The 14,150-nt window shown below is 41.2% G+C and overlaps 5 protein-coding genes across 10 annotated transcripts; 2 read left to right on the forward strand and 3 right to left on the reverse strand.

Annotated features, from left to right (window-relative positions):
* Positions 1-5: 5 nt before the first annotated feature.
* Positions 6-1,816, reverse strand: LOC108818101 (3-ketoacyl-CoA synthase 7). Of its 2 annotated transcripts, XM_056991173.1 has the most exons (2): positions 460-1,816; positions 225-361 (listed from the first exon to the last, which is right to left on the reverse strand). In XM_056991173.1, exons 1-2 carry the CDS (start codon positions 1,515-1,517, stop codon positions 241-243), a joined length of 1,179 nt encoding a protein of 392 aa, XP_056847153.1. In that variant the 5' UTR covers positions 1,518-1,816; the 3' UTR covers positions 225-240. The 2 variants fall into 2 exon arrangements, with proteins under 2 accessions (XP_018446469.1, XP_056847153.1); XM_018590967.2 differs by having other exon boundaries at positions 6-1,816.
* On the forward strand, positions 1,804-12,778 carry LOC108816971 (GDSL esterase/lipase At1g71250-like). 5 transcript variants are annotated; one of them, XM_056991177.1, is made up of 9 exons: positions 1,804-1,942; positions 4,123-4,180; positions 4,481-4,700; positions 4,775-4,950; positions 10,550-11,480; positions 11,562-11,689; positions 11,775-12,017; positions 12,093-12,348; positions 12,422-12,778. In XM_056991177.1, exons 5-9 carry the CDS (start codon positions 11,222-11,224, stop codon positions 12,643-12,645), a joined length of 1,110 nt encoding a protein of 369 aa, XP_056847157.1. In that variant the 5' UTR covers positions 1,804-1,942; positions 4,123-4,180; positions 4,481-4,700; positions 4,775-4,950; positions 10,550-11,221; the 3' UTR covers positions 12,646-12,778. The 5 variants fall into 5 exon arrangements, with proteins under 5 accessions (XP_056847157.1, XP_056847156.1, XP_056847158.1 ...); XM_056991176.1 differs by having other exon boundaries at positions 4,481-4,689; XM_056991178.1 differs by having other exon boundaries at positions 4,510-4,689.
* On the reverse strand, positions 2,036-3,630 carry LOC108818103 (uncharacterized). Its single transcript, XM_018590970.2, has 7 exons — positions 3,398-3,630; positions 3,206-3,308; positions 3,015-3,135; positions 2,820-2,941; positions 2,625-2,746; positions 2,384-2,543; positions 2,036-2,313 (listed from the first exon to the last, which is right to left on the reverse strand). Exons 1-7 carry the CDS (start codon positions 3,522-3,524, stop codon positions 2,199-2,201), a joined length of 870 nt encoding a protein of 289 aa, XP_018446472.1. The 5' UTR covers positions 3,525-3,630; the 3' UTR covers positions 2,036-2,198.
* On the forward strand, positions 6,276-10,484 carry LOC108816967 (protein OBERON 4). Its single transcript, XM_018589537.2, has 2 exons — positions 6,276-9,711; positions 9,818-10,484. Exons 1-2 carry the CDS (start codon positions 6,834-6,836, stop codon positions 10,381-10,383), a joined length of 3,444 nt encoding a protein of 1,147 aa, XP_018445039.1. The 5' UTR covers positions 6,276-6,833; the 3' UTR covers positions 10,384-10,484.
* A 238-nt stretch (positions 12,779-13,016) lies between the features above and the next one.
* On the reverse strand, positions 13,017-14,117 carry LOC108816972 (DNA repair RAD52-like protein 1, mitochondrial). The gene is made up of 3 exons (XM_018589543.2): positions 13,825-14,117; positions 13,601-13,733; positions 13,017-13,353 (listed from the first exon to the last, which is right to left on the reverse strand). Exons 1-3 carry the CDS (start codon positions 14,085-14,087, stop codon positions 13,210-13,212), a joined length of 540 nt encoding a protein of 179 aa, XP_018445045.1. The 5' UTR covers positions 14,088-14,117; the 3' UTR covers positions 13,017-13,209.
* Positions 14,118-14,150: the final 33 nt, after the last annotated feature.

The following is a 14,150-nucleotide window of genomic DNA, read 5'->3' on the forward strand; positions in this document are numbered from 1 at the left end:
GATATTTGTGTAAAAAGTTGACCAAAACAAGACAGTACACTTTGCGTTAATTTCTAACCTGATGCATCTCCACAAACAGGATACAAATGGATTCTATCAGACCATGCATTCTTCTCTCTTGAATCAATCTCAGAAATGCATTTCCAGACAGCACTATTAGCCTTAAACCCACTTCCAAACCCAATCTGCCATACTCTATCTCCCTTCTTCATTCTACCTTTGGTTTCCAGGTACTGCATCTCATACCACAGAGAAGAAGAAGATGTGTTCCCATAACGATACAGTGTTGTCCTTGACGCTTCTCCATCTTCTTTCTCCAGCTTCAGATGCTTCTCCACGCCCTCTATTATCGCCCTTCCTCCTGCATGTATACAGAAATGCTCAAAAGCTTTCTTGAAGTTTGGTGTGTATATCTCATTCTGCTTTCTCCATTTTCTTTTGATAAATGAGATTATGTACTTGAGCTGCTCTGAGTAAGGTAACACCCTAGGGCCTAACTCCACCACGTTGATCTTCAAGGCCTTTGATGCTACCTTCACAAGCTGCTTAGACAAAGCTACTCCCACCAGTCCTTCCTCATCAGTCTCCTGCATTACACTCTCGTATGACTCATCGTCTGATCCGAGGTGAGTTCTGATAAGATGCTGGAGTTTATACTTGGCCTTGTCCTTGTCTTGATCTCTGTTGGAGAGAAGCATCGCTGCTCCACCCATTCTGAAGATTGTGTTGGCAATGAGCATTGACTTGCACTTCCCTTTGTAACCGTTTGGACTCACTGCTTCCATGCTCAACACTAACGCCAAAGAGCCACCATGGATCTTCATTAGATCTTTGACGAGGTTTATCGATAGAAGCCCGGCGCTGCAGCCCATCCCGCTCAAGCTGAAGCTCTTTACGTTGCTCCTCATGCCAAAACGGTTTATGATGATGGAGGTTATGGATGGAGAAGGACAGAAGAGGCTGCAGTTAGAGACAAGGATGTCGATACTCTTTGGATCTATCTTGTGCTTTGAGAAGAGGTCTTGGACAACAGTGAAGAGGATGTCATGAGTTTCTTCTCTAGATGCTGAGAGAGAAGAGTGTGGTGGAATCTCGTGGACTGTCACAGGGACACACGCATCATCTCCGATCCCTGACCGTTCTAGAATCTTCTGCTGGAGATCAAGGCATTCTCTATCGAAGATACCGGATAGGTTGAGATGCTCAATGAAATTGGCGATTGGAGATCGCAAGAAGTCTGGAGGTTGGTAACATGAGAAGTCAATGAGGTATATAGATGTTGGTCTGGAGGAATGGTAAGCAAAGACTGCTATGAGGAGGCAGGCTGATATTACCAGGAGGTGGGGAAAGCTCAGTAAGGTCTGGGAGATGAGGAGAAATTGATGGATGAAACGAAAACTGGATTCCATGTTCTCCGAGTTGATTCTAAACTGGGAAAGGGAGATGGTGGAAACAGAAACTTGTGTGTTTTGTGGCAAATGTGGATTGTAGGAACAGGGAACCCAAGTTTGTTGCATCACAGGGTAAGCATGTGAAGGGGGGACCAAAACAAGGATGAAACTGAGTTCTCGTGACCAAACATTACGGGAAATGAAGATTACGTGTCTGTTGAGAAGACTGTCTCTTTAACAGAGACTCTGTTGCTAAGCTTGATCACTGTCTATTTCTCTCACTGAAGACATTGGGTGTTTCATATCAGATTCTACCAAATTAGGAAGACTGTTTCTACTTTCAACGTTTCTTGTTCTCAAAGCAGTGCATAAGCCTTGATTCTTGGGAATTGAGAATCTTGAGGAGAGGCGATGACAGGGGGCTGCTCTGAGCAACAGTTTCACTGGAACGGTGACGAATGGAGATGGGAAGTTAGGGGGTTTCAAGGTGTCGTCTCTGTTATTAGGAGAGTTAACGGCACTTCCTCCTGATAACACTACTTGACACTTCTGTAAGTGACCATCAACATTAGGCAAACTTGTATTCCCAATTTTAAATAAAGTTTGTATCATAATAAAAACAAAGAGTTGTTAGCACGATGAAATGCTTGAATTGTGATAAGATTACACAAGCTCATGAGTTTCCAATTTGATTATCAATCTCTACCCCTCCCCTATACGGCTATAACTAGTTCCATTTGCCAATGATCTTAAACACAAACTATCAAAAGTAAAAGATGGATCTTACATTAACCACCAACATAACCTCTATCGAGACTCTTCGACTGCTACGTTGGAGTAAGTACACTCGAAGCTCTCTTCCTCTGATCCTTTCCCTCTACTCCTCTTCCATGATATCTTCCATGTCTTATACAAGCTAATCCTGCGTTTCACAACATTGGTGTTAACGCGTCAAGTCCGGGAATATGGATCCGATCATTTCATATGTATACCTCTCAGTTTGAACATTTCTTTTGGCGAGCATGAGGGTAAGGAAGACAGGGACCATAGCAGCACACAAATGCTTTATAGAATGGCCACTAAGAATATGATGCGTCCAGCTATATATCGGCTTATCTGCAGCCTCTTCCACTTTCGCTAAGAGGTAGAATCCTGGAACCAATAGAATCCATAATAAGAACAGCTTCCAAACTGAAGAAGATATATCAGCTCAAACTTAGAGAGAGAACTAACCTGCAGCCCAGAGCCAATACGTGGAATGAGTATACATCGGAGGTAAGAGGATAGCCATAAGTGGAATGACAATGCAGGGAACAAACTGGACTAAAGCATACGGACGTAGGTCATCGAAAAACCTGCAAATGACAATGACAAGTTAGCAACTGTTCTTATTATAGAAACCCCATGGAAAGTTTTAGGGACACTTGCCTCCAGTAGAGAATGCTAACAAGGCCAACGAGAAGCAGAGGGACGATGGAGTAAGTGCCCTTGTGCTCATCAATCCTCTCGATCACAAATATAGCCATGATGGACGTGAAGGCAATAGTCATCTAGTCCAAAAAAAACAAAGCAGACACAAGTGAGTGACATAGAGTTAAGAGAGAGAGAGAGTAGAGAGCATACAGGAAGGCGATCCCAGACGAGGCGAGCATCGTCAGGGTGGAGATGATAGTAAGAAGATCCGAAAGCAACAGCCGCCACACCGACGAAAAAGCAAGTCCATCCCAACTTCTCACCTCGCAAACTGTTTAAAGATTCAAACCTTTCATTCACTACGGAGAAGACGAAGTAGAGAGAGATTGAATGACTCTTACCTGAATCTGAAGTAATCATCGGGGTAAAAGCAGAGGACGAGACCGAGGAGGCCGATGATGAGGAAAGGGAAGTTGGAGATGACGTTGAGAGCATTCGGAATCCCTGAGATCAGATTGATTGATGGATCAGTAAGATTTTAAAAACCCTAAAAATGATGATGATGGGAGAAGAAAGAAGGAGAAGTTACGGACCGAAGAAGGAGCGTTGATCGGCGAAATCGTGATAGGCTTGAGATTGAGGGATGGTCGGAGTGACGATCATGAGAACGAGGAAGATTACGATCGATGCTCCCCATGAGTATATCGTCCTCTTCTCCATCGTCTTTCTTCTTCTGAGAGAGAGAGGTTCAGAGCGTTTTGACTCTTCCTCTTCCTTTTTTTTCGGTTCAGTGACTTTTCTTTTGGGGAAGGTCGTAACTTATCATAATAGAAAAGCGTTTTGAGGTAAATTGCGATGATCTGATCACAACAAAGGGTAATGTGGTAAATTATCAGTGGCTTTTGATCAGATTTTACGAAAATGCCCCTTTTAAGTTCATTTTGACTTTGATCATGTTGTTCATTTTGATTCGAAAGAAGAGATACTTTCAAACCAGAGACCGTCTGAATGGTGGCCCTGTTAAACATTGAAGATATGGACCTATACATGTAAATACCTTTATTTGCACATTAGTCTTGCTCTGTGTTCATGGTTCTTTCTCTAGACGTTAGTGGTCTGTGACGCTCGGTCTAAGCCTACTTTAGCATGAGCCTTGAATATGGCCAAACCTAGTTCCCCGTCTTTTAGTTCACTTACATTTTCTATATCAGTTTGCTGTATTGTTTTATAGTTTTCCATTTGTTATGTTGAAAGCAAACATGCTTCAATCGTTGGTTACAGTCTGCTTCCCATGATCGTCTGATCTGTCTGTATGTAGGTTGATGGATTTGGCTCATCAGGAGTTGTCCCTGGCTAACCAATTTTCGAAGCTCAAGGTACTCTTTTACTGTCTGTGCGCCTAGGCTAGTGATGTATCCAACATCTTGTGATAATTCTCTTAAGTTTCATAATTTATCATTTTTGTCGGTTTTTTGGAGATTTCAGACATACACATTGACACTTCTTGTTTGATGCGTGTGCGACGTATAAAGAAAAAGTAAAGTTGTGGTTTATAGAACACTGAGGAAAATACTGGAATGATACAAATTGATGAATATTTTTATTCTGTTTAGGACACTGAGCTCTGATTAGTCTTTGAACATATGGATGTGCTAACATATATATGCCACTGTCAGATACCTGATGGAGCCATACGTAAATCCAGGGCTGATATGTACAGGCGTGGCTGTGGTGTATGTTAACTATCTCAACAATCTGGAGGAGGAGGATATGTATACAAGCGTGGTTATTGTGTGAATCCTGGTGTGGAAACGCCACAAAATCCAAGGCCAGCAGAACAATCGATCTTTGCAATAATCCCATGACAAAGGAACCATAGCTTCAGGTTAACTAATGGTTTGCACTAATCTAGATGCTCCATATCGACAAGAATGATTAAGCATTTGTTAAAATGCGGTGTTCTTCCGCAGGGTGTTAGAAGAATTGTAACTGAATGGCCCGATCTTGATCTCTAGGCACGGAAATTCACAGCAAAAATCTTGGGTGAAGATATGGAACTCAAGGAGCCTGTAGCTGCTGTAACAGAAGAGCCTAATCCTTCTTCATCAAGAGGAGAAGAAAACCATCAATCTTGGATATTTGCTAGGTAAGGTTTCTAGTTTTTTTTTTATTTGAAGCACCAGTTTCAAAGATATCTCTCAGCAAAACTATCTGGGAGAGTGAAGAATCAACTAGAGTTTGAATTTTTGCAATGTTCTAAACTAGATAGGTTCAACATTTGTATGAAGTAGATCAACCTTATGCAGAAGAATAATCTCAGTATAGTTATGATTAAGTTTCACTACTTTGTAACTGATAAATAGAACTTTGACACTGTTACGATTAACAAGCATTTTCTGCTTGAAAACATACGTTTAACATTTCCTTTCTTGTTTCAGCATTTTGATTACGATGTGAGTGTCAAATGGGGGGTGAACTGTTATGGCCCACACCTAAAATATGATAGGTTGTTCATTGTAAAGTTGATTAAGTGGCTAGCTACAAAGTCCAATTAACTTTAAATTAATTTGAAAAGTATAAACATAGATAGTTTATTTAGACATGAACAACTTATTAATACTTCATTTGTTTTGCATTGTAGGTAGTTTTAGTGGGTTATAATCATCATTAAAAAATGTTCACTTGTTAAAAAAGTAGCATTTAATATATAACTAGATTCTAACCCGTCCGACTGGACGGGTGTTATTTTTTTCAACAATATACCATTTATAATTTCTTCTGTTTTGGATATGTCATAAAACTATTTTGTACGTGTTTCTATATGTTAGAGTGTGTTCATTTTGTATCTTTGTTTGATATATAATAGATAGCGACATCTTTTTTTAAACGGATCATCTATTCTATTAAATTTATTAATACAATTTATTAACTTGTATGATTATCTAAATGACCAAAATAAAATATATCTAAAATACAAATTTATATTAGTTTTTGGATTTTCATTTTAATCACATTATATTGGGTTATCTTATTGACATACTTTTATAAATGTTATTTTATCGATTTTTTTTACAAAACATAGAAATATAGAAAACATTATTAATGAAATTACCACTAATGGAGAATTATATATATGTATATAGCATAATATAGTATATCTTATAAGAAATATATTAAAATTTGTTAACAATTGGCCCATTTAAAGGAGAAACAAAATTAAAATTTTAATACTTTTAATTAGTTGTTAGGGAAAGAAAATAATAAATTACAATAACAATTATTGTTATGATATTATTATGCAAATAGATAAATATCAGTTGTGATTTCTAGGAAATTGTCCAATGTGACTTTTAAATGGTAGATAAAATCTGTACTTCTCTTTTAATAGAGAAGATTTCAATCAATTGTAAAAAATCTACATAATTTAATTAGTCGCAAAATATTCAATAATATAAAAACTAAACTTTGCTAAAAATATTTATATTATGAAATAGAGGGAGTATAATCAAATTTATTATTTGGATCCCTGATGGTACATTGATTACAATTTTAGATTTGGACATAATTTGTTTTGATTTTTTTTGGTCAATTTTTACAAAAAAAAATTGGATTTGAACATAAATATTTAAGGAAAGAAAGAGAAGAAAATGGTCAAATGGGTTGACAGCCCCTAGTCAAGATCCACTGATTGATGTAATAAAGTAAAGTAAAGTAAATCGCCTCAGACCGGTTACCCATCCAATCAACTTTCATTCCCCAACTTTCACTAGAAGGCGCGTTCAAATCACGCCGTTATAGATGAAGAACGGTGGAGCACACGCGATGAAAAACTCGAGTGGTTGGAAAAACGTGTGTGATGCACTGTTCCAAACCGGAGATCAAAAAATGTGTCGCTGAGAGAAGAGAAACGTTGACTGGTGGATACGTCTCCCTCTCTCTTTCTCTTCTCCTCTTCTTCTACGTCTCTATTTCCGATACGTCTCTCTAACCCTAACCCTAATCTCTCTCTCAAATCAAAAAAAAAAAACGATGAAGAGGCTAAGATCCAGCAGCGATCTCGATTCGTACACTGATAATCACAACAACGCCGACGGAGATCCTCCGTTCAACTCCTCCTCCGACCGCCCTCTCTCCGCCTCCTCCCACCGCTGGGGTCGCAGGGGACCTTTATCCCCTTCTCGATACGACCGCGACCGCGGCGGAGAAGATCCCGCCGCGAACTTCTCGAGGTCTTTATCCCGGAGGCGATCCAATCTCGACTTCGACGGTGGTGGTGGTGGTAGCAATCGGAGGATTAAAGATCCCGATGTGCGGTTCAGCAGAGACGAGAGGCTCCACCGATCCGAGAGGGCTTTTCCGAAGGGGTTTCGGTCCGAGAGAGAGAGGCCTAATAGGGAAGCTAGCGTGTCTTCTTCGTGGAGGAGGTTTGGTGGTGGTCCTGGGAATGATTTTGGGAGAGAGAGCAGGCGAGGAGGTGTTTGGGATGGTGGTGAGAGGGAGAGAGAGAGGGAGAGGAGTGTTAAGTCTCCTCCTTCTTGGTCTAACGAGGTGTCTAGAGTGGTGAAGGTGGATTCGAGGAACTCACGGTCTAGATCTAAGTCTCTAGCTTCTCCGACGTGGTCTAAAGACTCTGGGAGTGAGCAGTCTAAGAGCGTTGGGAAGAAAAGCGAGGAGGTGCATGGGGGTAAGAGTAGTAGCGAGATGGAGGAAGGAGAGCTGGAGCCTGAGCCTGAGTCTCATCAACCAGAGATTGTTACTGAGGCTACTACCGGTGGTGATCAGAGCAGTGAAAGGATTGATAACAGCTTCCAGGAGAGGAAGAAAAACGCTGACTTTGATGATGATAGGGAAATGAAAACGGCTGAGAGTGTTGAGAAAGAGGAAAATGTGGCTGAGCATGCGGCAGAGAGCATGCATACTTCTCAAAACAACGCGGATTTGGCTAGTGAGCATGAGCTTAGCGATGATAGAAACACTGCTGTTGTCAATGAGGAGGTTACAGATGTGGTCGATGGTAAAGGTGACAGAGAAGAGGAATATCAGGAGGAGCATGAAGTGAAGTTGGAAGAAAGTCTTCATCCTACTGTTGTTCCTGAACAGTCTCAGGCAGAGGAGATTAATCCAGTGAAAGGTAGTGATGGTGACGCCAAGGAAGCAGATGTTGAAGCCCCGAAACGTGTTGAGGAAAATGCTCTAGGGGATAGACCGCATCTATCAGATAACTCCATCCACAAATGCGAGGATAAAGGCAAAAATTTGGATGTCCCATTTACTCATTTACAAGAACATGCTGTCAATTCTGAAAGAAAGCTTGAGGATCTTACTGAAAGGGACAGAGATGAAGATGACAACTTCGGTGGACCAAGTTCCAGAGGATTTGAACTGTTTTCTAGGTCTCCCGTCAGAAAAACAAATAAAACTGAGCACTCAGGTGTCAGTAAGCCAAAGGATGAGAAGTTGTTGGAGCCGCTGGATCTTTCACTTAGCCTACCTGATGTGCTGTTACCGATTGGTGGTCAAGATATTAATCAGCCTACGGGTTCACCAGTCCGTTCTGGAAGTGTTCGTTCTATGACAGACACGTTTCGTACTGATTCCGACGGCTTCACCATGTCTATGTCCTTTTCAGGTTCACGTTCGTTTAATCATAACCCGAGCTGTTCGTTGAATCACAATATTGGAGATAATGAGCAGTCAGTTCATAGCCGACCGATATTTCAAGGTATAGATTGGCAGGCACTGTCTCATAATGATCCAAGGTACAATGAGAATACAGTCTATCAGAAACTGATGGAAAATGGAAATGGTTCAGTTGCTCCTCCTCAATCAATGAAAGGAATTTTAATTCCGGGTCAAGCTGATGAAGAGCATCTTAGACTGACCGATGGGAGCTCTAAGGCAGTTGATAGGCTTGAGAAGCAGTTGAGTTTCCAGAAAAGTGTTGACGTTAGATCAGCAAGTCCAAGAACGGGCTCTTTTGAAAATGGTTCTAAGCTCCATGCTGGGAAGAAAAAAGCCATGGACTTTTTCGGAGGTAGCATCTCCGGGGTAAGTGGCATGAACGCTGGTGGGGAAGAATCTGTTGAGATTGTAATAAGATACATTCTCTCCGACTCGATGCATGTGATGACCAAGAGGTTTCAAGAGATGCCCACGCGATACATAGCTAGCTTGAAGGAATACATCAGGCAGATGATGCTGAACAAGGATAAGAATGCACGACTTGGTGTCTTTCAAGATGGTCTGAAGAACAGGACTGATATTACACTGGAATTGCTTACGAAATCACACCGTGCTCAGTTGGAGATATTGGTCTCTCTGAAAACAGGACGTCCTGATTTCCTCGAGCTGGACGAGAGTATCTCCTCTACCCACTTAGCTGAGATCTACATGAACATGAGATGTAAAAACCTTTCGTGCAGGGTTTTGGTGCCTGTGGATGAATGTGATTGCAAGGTTTGTTCAAGTAAGGATGGGTTTTGTAGTGCTTGCATGTGTCTTTTGTGCTCGAACTTTGATATGGCATCCAACACATGTAGCTGGGTTGGGTGTGATGTGTGTCTTCACTGGTGTCACACAGAATGTGGGATACGAGAATCTTACATCCGGAATGGGATCAGTGCTTCTGGTGCTCGAGGATCGACCGAGATGCAGTTCCACTGTGTCGCCTGTAACCATCCCTCGGAAATGTTTGGCTTTGTCAAAGAAGTGTTTCTGAATTTTGCCAGGGAATGGAAATATGATCGGTTTTGCAAGGAACTGGAATATGTCAGTAAGATATTTTCATCAAGCAAAGACTTCAGAGGGAAACAGCTTAGACAAGCTGTTGATGCGACACTGGCAAGTTTGACAAGTAAATTGATAGACCTTCCTGAAGCATGCAGTAAGATATTGGGTTTCATTTCAGGTGTGCATAACTTTATAAGCTGTGAAGCTTTATCTGTTTTTCTTATATAGCTTTAGTTGAAGATTATACAGAGCGCTTGTGAACACATTTTTCTTGTTAATGGCAGACTGTGATTCCTCCACTCCTGGTGAAGCTTGTGCGCCGATGAGGTACGAGCAGCCAAAACCAAGGCACGAGAGGGGAAGCCCTAGTCAGGACACGGCATGGCTGAGATCGGTGTGCTCGGAGAAACCGCATCATCAGCCGAAAAGATCAGCAGGCGTAGTTGATGGATTCCACATGGAGAGACAAGGCGAAGTATTTGGAGTGGAGACAGGTTCGAAAAGGGAAACTCAAACGGAACCTCGTTTTGAAGAACTAGAGAGCATAGTGAGAATGAAGCAAGCAGAGGCAGCAATGTTCCAAGGGCGAGCGGATGATGCAAGAAGAGAAGCAGAGGGGCTGAAACGAATAGCGATAGCGAAGAAGGAGAAGATAGAAGAGGAGTACAAGAGGAGAATGGGGAAGCTGAGTGTGGAGGAGGTAGAGGAGAGGAAGCGGAGGAAGCTGGAGGAGTTGGTGGCAGTGGAGAGAGGACAGAGAGAGTTTTACGAGATGAAGATGAGAATGGAGGAAGAGATGAGAGGGCTTCTCACTAAAATGGAAGTGACGAAGCATTCTCTGGCCCTGTAATATCTATAGTTATTTGTAGCAGTAGTAACCATATGTGTTATCTACACTCGAAAGTGGCACAGTTTAATGTATATTCTGTTTTTAAGGGTCACTGTTACTTAGTTCTCATTGTAGAAAAGAAAAATACAAAGTACTTGTATCAGTATTTTTTTTTTTTCCCCTTCAGGAGGAGATTGAATATTTGAAGCAAAACATGTACTGTGCATTATTTGAAGCAGAGATGGCGTCTCCAAAAACTTTCAGAGGAGAGATTATTAAGAGAAACTATGAGGATCATTGAAGACCTCATAGACATTAAACGACATCCTCTCTGTTTTGTTCTGTAAGAATGTCATGTATTAGGTACACGAGTTGCTCGAGAAAGTGGGTTCCTAGGAGGGACAAATATCAAATGGACAATACTAAAATGGGATTCTCTGGTTGGTAAATGTATATGATAAGAAAAGAGCCGCTATAGATGCCAGTTTAGCCCTTCAACAGGTAAAAGACTTCTCACATATCTTGAGTCTCTTGTACCTTGGTTCTTTAAGATAATCATGTGCTCATTATTTTTCTTGATCTTTATCTGAAGAAGGCGAATAAACGCGTCATGGTCTTGTCTCTTGTCTTGCATATGCAGTTCTAGCTTCTTCTTAATGAAATTTCAAACATGATGCAACCTTATTTACTCGTTTACGCGCAAGCAGCCGAAATGAAAAAGAGAGCCGTTACAAAAACAGAGAATCCGGAAGATAACTCCTATGTGTCACATGCAGCATGTTTCTGCTTAAAACCTTTTATATAACAACCTTCCACAATCACATTCTAAAATTCAAACAAACACACAAACGAGAAAAAAATGATGAGAATCCAAAGTGGAGGATATGCGTTTATTATAGTTGCAGTGATGGCGTCTGTTATAACACAACAGCCTGAGTTGGTGACCGGACAAGCTAGAGTTCCTGCTATGTTTGTGCTCGGAGACTCACTGGTCGATGTTGGGAACAACAACTTTCTAGCAACCATAGCTAGAGCCAACTACTTGCCTTATGGTATAGACTTAAACTTCCGTCCTACTGGCAGGTTTAGCAACGGCTTGAACTTCATTGATCTGCTTGGTAAGGCTTCAGACACCTTTTTAATCAAAAAAAATCAGATTTGTCATTACTGAAAAAAAAAAAACTGTTCTGTAAAAACAGCTCAGTTGTTAGGAATCTCCTCACCTCCTCCCTTTGCTGATCCAACAACATCAGGCAATAGAATCCTCGGTGGAGTTAACTTTGCATCTGCAGCTGCTGGCATCCTTGATGAATCAGGCCAAAACTATGTAATTTCTGAGCTTTGTGTGTGTCTCATTACTTTTAAATTTATAGACAAGAGGGTGGTGATGGATGGATGGATGTAATGTGCAGGGAGATAGATTCACCATGAACCGGCAAATGGTGAACCTAGGGACGACCGTGACCCAGTTAAGAACCATGATGAGCCCTCAAAACTTAACGGATTACTTGGCAAGATCGCTTGTGATTCTCGTTTTTGGAAGCAATGACTATATCAACAACTACCTTATGCCTAATCTCTACTCCTCCAGCATCAGATACAGACCGCCTGAGTTCGCCAACCTACTTCTCAGTCAATACGCTCGACAACTTCTTGTATGATAACATCAAATCTTGTTGTAGTATATATTATTATCCTTCAATGATAATCATTTTTGAAACTATGTGTAGACACTGTACGGCCTAGGTCTAAGGAAAATATACATAACTGGAGTAGCACCACTAGGCTGCATACCAAGCCAAAGAGCCACAGGAGTTGGACCACCCGGGAGATGTGTTGACACAGTGAACCAGATACTAGGAACGTTTAACCAAGGGATAAGATCAATTGTTGACCAGCTGAACCAACGCTTACCTGGAGCCATCTATGTATACGGTAACACATATGGTGCCTTTGGTGACATGCTAAACAACCCAGCTGCTTATGGTATAGTTTAGATTACTTTGGCTGCTAAAATGAGTTTTTTCTATGAGGTTTATATATACATGTATGGGTACAGGACTGAGTGTAGTGGACAGGGCTTGTTGTGGGGTTGGGAGGAACCAAGGACAAATCAATTGTTTGCCGTTGCAGAACCCATGTCCTAACAGGTCACAGTATCTGTTTTGGGATGCATTTCATCCTACTCAGAGTGCTCTCTCTGTTCTGGCTAGACGAGCTTTCTATGGACCACCTAACGACGCATATCCTGTCAATATCCAACAGATGACTCTCCTTCACTAGTTTTTTTTTTTGTGTGTGTGTTTTCTCTGAGTCTCAAAGATATAACATATGTTGCTGCTAATAAATATATAGGCATGTAAGATAGTGAACTCTTTCAAAGTAAATCTAAAGCTGTTGTTATGCGCATAACATGATGTGTATGACTCTCCTTCACTAGTTTTTTTTTTTTTTTTTTGGTGTGTTTCTCACTTTTAAAGTTGTATGTTATGATACTTAAAACTTGTCTATAAAGTTGAAACCAGAATGTTTTTACCGCATAATAAAGATAAAATGTTTGTTTTCTGCTACTGGTAGACATTTTAGTCTTTGTTATTTCTCGGATCGAGTGTATTTGATCCTACAATTCAGTGGTGATTTGCTGCAAACTAAAATTGACACAGGTTTAAGTCGCAACCTTAAAATATACGCAACATCGAGCCATATAAGTATTTCGAGGCTCATCGCATAAACCGATTTCAATGTAGATACAAAACTTGCCTTCCTAAAGTTTTTACCTTCAACGGCTATTGCTACTAAGGCAGTGGGAACACCCAAAACATGGAATTTGTTTCCATGGTTGAGCTATTACAGAGCATCTTCGTGATAGAGATGAAGCCCTAATCCAAGTCTTGCACAGGCACGGCGAAACGCCATTGCTTCGGCCTTTTGCACAGCATCACCATAGCCTTTGTCATTTACAGAAGTGGTCCCTGTTGATTCCCTATATATCTTCACCACACAAAAAACAGTTGTCAATCAGCAGAAAATGGTTCTAGCTAAAAATGCAATACAATGAACACATAATGTGCTCAAAACAGTGAGTAAGAAACCTAAACTCACTAGAACCAGAGTTGGTACCAATGTGACAATAAAACACATAATACGAACAAGTGTTTATTGAAACCAAATGTACCAACTCGGAACTTCATAAATTGGACAAAACATCAAACATATAAGGTAAAGAAGAGGGAGACACCTCAGCATCAGTGCCGTAGAGAGTGACACGGTAAGCAACAGTGACGGTGTTACCATCAGGAGAGTAAGTGACACTCCGAACTTCACCAGACCATTCTGGAGCATGCAGGTTCATTATCCTATTCACAGTATGCCTGACAGACCAATCATCAACAAGAACATACAAGTAAGTACCAAACACTAGTCTCTCTCTCTCTCAAAAAAAAACCTTAAAAAAAGACTAACCAAGGAATGTATTTCATGGCGAACCCATCTTCGACACGCGTCTTGATGGCGGAATCCGGAACCTTTTTGTTGAGCTCCTTGAGGATCTTGGCGAGAGGTCTGCCGATTCCTGATGTTGGTACGTCGTTCTCTGGTTCAGAGCAGAATCCGCGACATCTCTTCGCTAATTCGAGCGAGAAAGGCCTGGAAAGAGTACTGGCAGCTGCTCCGCTCCTCAACGTCGATGTAGCCGCCTTGAGGCGTAACCCTAGACTCGTCGCCATTTCTTTCGCCGGAGAAAGTGCTTTCTGCTTTAGGGTTTTAGATGTCTTTGTCCCCGCCTCTTT

The sequence above is a fragment of the Raphanus sativus genome, chromosome 7 (assembly GCF_000801105.2).
Source record: "Raphanus sativus cultivar WK10039 chromosome 7, ASM80110v3, whole genome shotgun sequence".
Classification (NCBI taxonomy): Eukaryota; Viridiplantae; Streptophyta; class Magnoliopsida; order Brassicales; family Brassicaceae; genus Raphanus; species Raphanus sativus.

Bases quoted from the DNA above. Each gene is read 5' to 3' on its own strand.
- LOC108818101 (XM_018590967.2), bottom strand. From the start codon at position 1,517: ATGCAACAAACTTGGGTTCCCTGTTCCTACAATCCACATTTGCCACAA.
- LOC108818103 (XM_018590970.2), bottom strand. From the start codon at position 3,524: ATGGAGAAGAGGACGATATACTCATGGGGAGCATCGATCGTAATCTTC. The intron at 2,942-3,014 runs GTATGCTCTCTA...TTTTTGGACTAG, and splicing joins TCGTCTGGGATCGCCTTCCT to ATGACTATTGCCTTCACGTC. The intron at 2,544-2,624 runs GTTAGTTCTCTC...TATTGGTTCCAG, and splicing joins GTATTGGCTCTGGGCTGCAG to GATTCTACCTCTTAGCGAAA.
- LOC108816967 (XM_018589537.2), top strand. From the start codon at position 6,834: ATGAAGAGGCTAAGATCCAGCAGCGATCTCGATTCGTACACTGATAAT. The intron at 9,712-9,817 runs GTGTGCATAACT...TGTTAATGGCAG, and splicing joins GATATTGGGTTTCATTTCAG to ACTGTGATTCCTCCACTCCT.
- LOC108816971 (XM_056991177.1), top strand. From the start codon at position 11,222: ATGATGAGAATCCAAAGTGGAGGATATGCGTTTATTATAGTTGCAGTG. The intron at 11,481-11,561 runs GTAAGGCTTCAG...CTGTAAAAACAG, and splicing joins GAACTTCATTGATCTGCTTG to CTCAGTTGTTAGGAATCTCC. The intron at 12,349-12,421 runs GTATAGTTTAGA...GTATGGGTACAG, and splicing joins AAACAACCCAGCTGCTTATG to GACTGAGTGTAGTGGACAGG.
- LOC108816972 (XM_018589543.2), bottom strand. From the start codon at position 14,087: ATGGCGACGAGTCTAGGGTTACGCCTCAAGGCGGCTACATCGACGTTG. The intron at 13,734-13,824 runs GTTAGTCTTTTT...TTGGTCTGTCAG, and splicing joins GCCATGAAATACATTCCTTG to GCATACTGTGAATAGGATAA. The intron at 13,354-13,600 runs GTGTCTCCCTCT...TGTGTGGTGAAG, and splicing joins TCTACGGCACTGATGCTGAG to ATATATAGGGAATCAACAGG.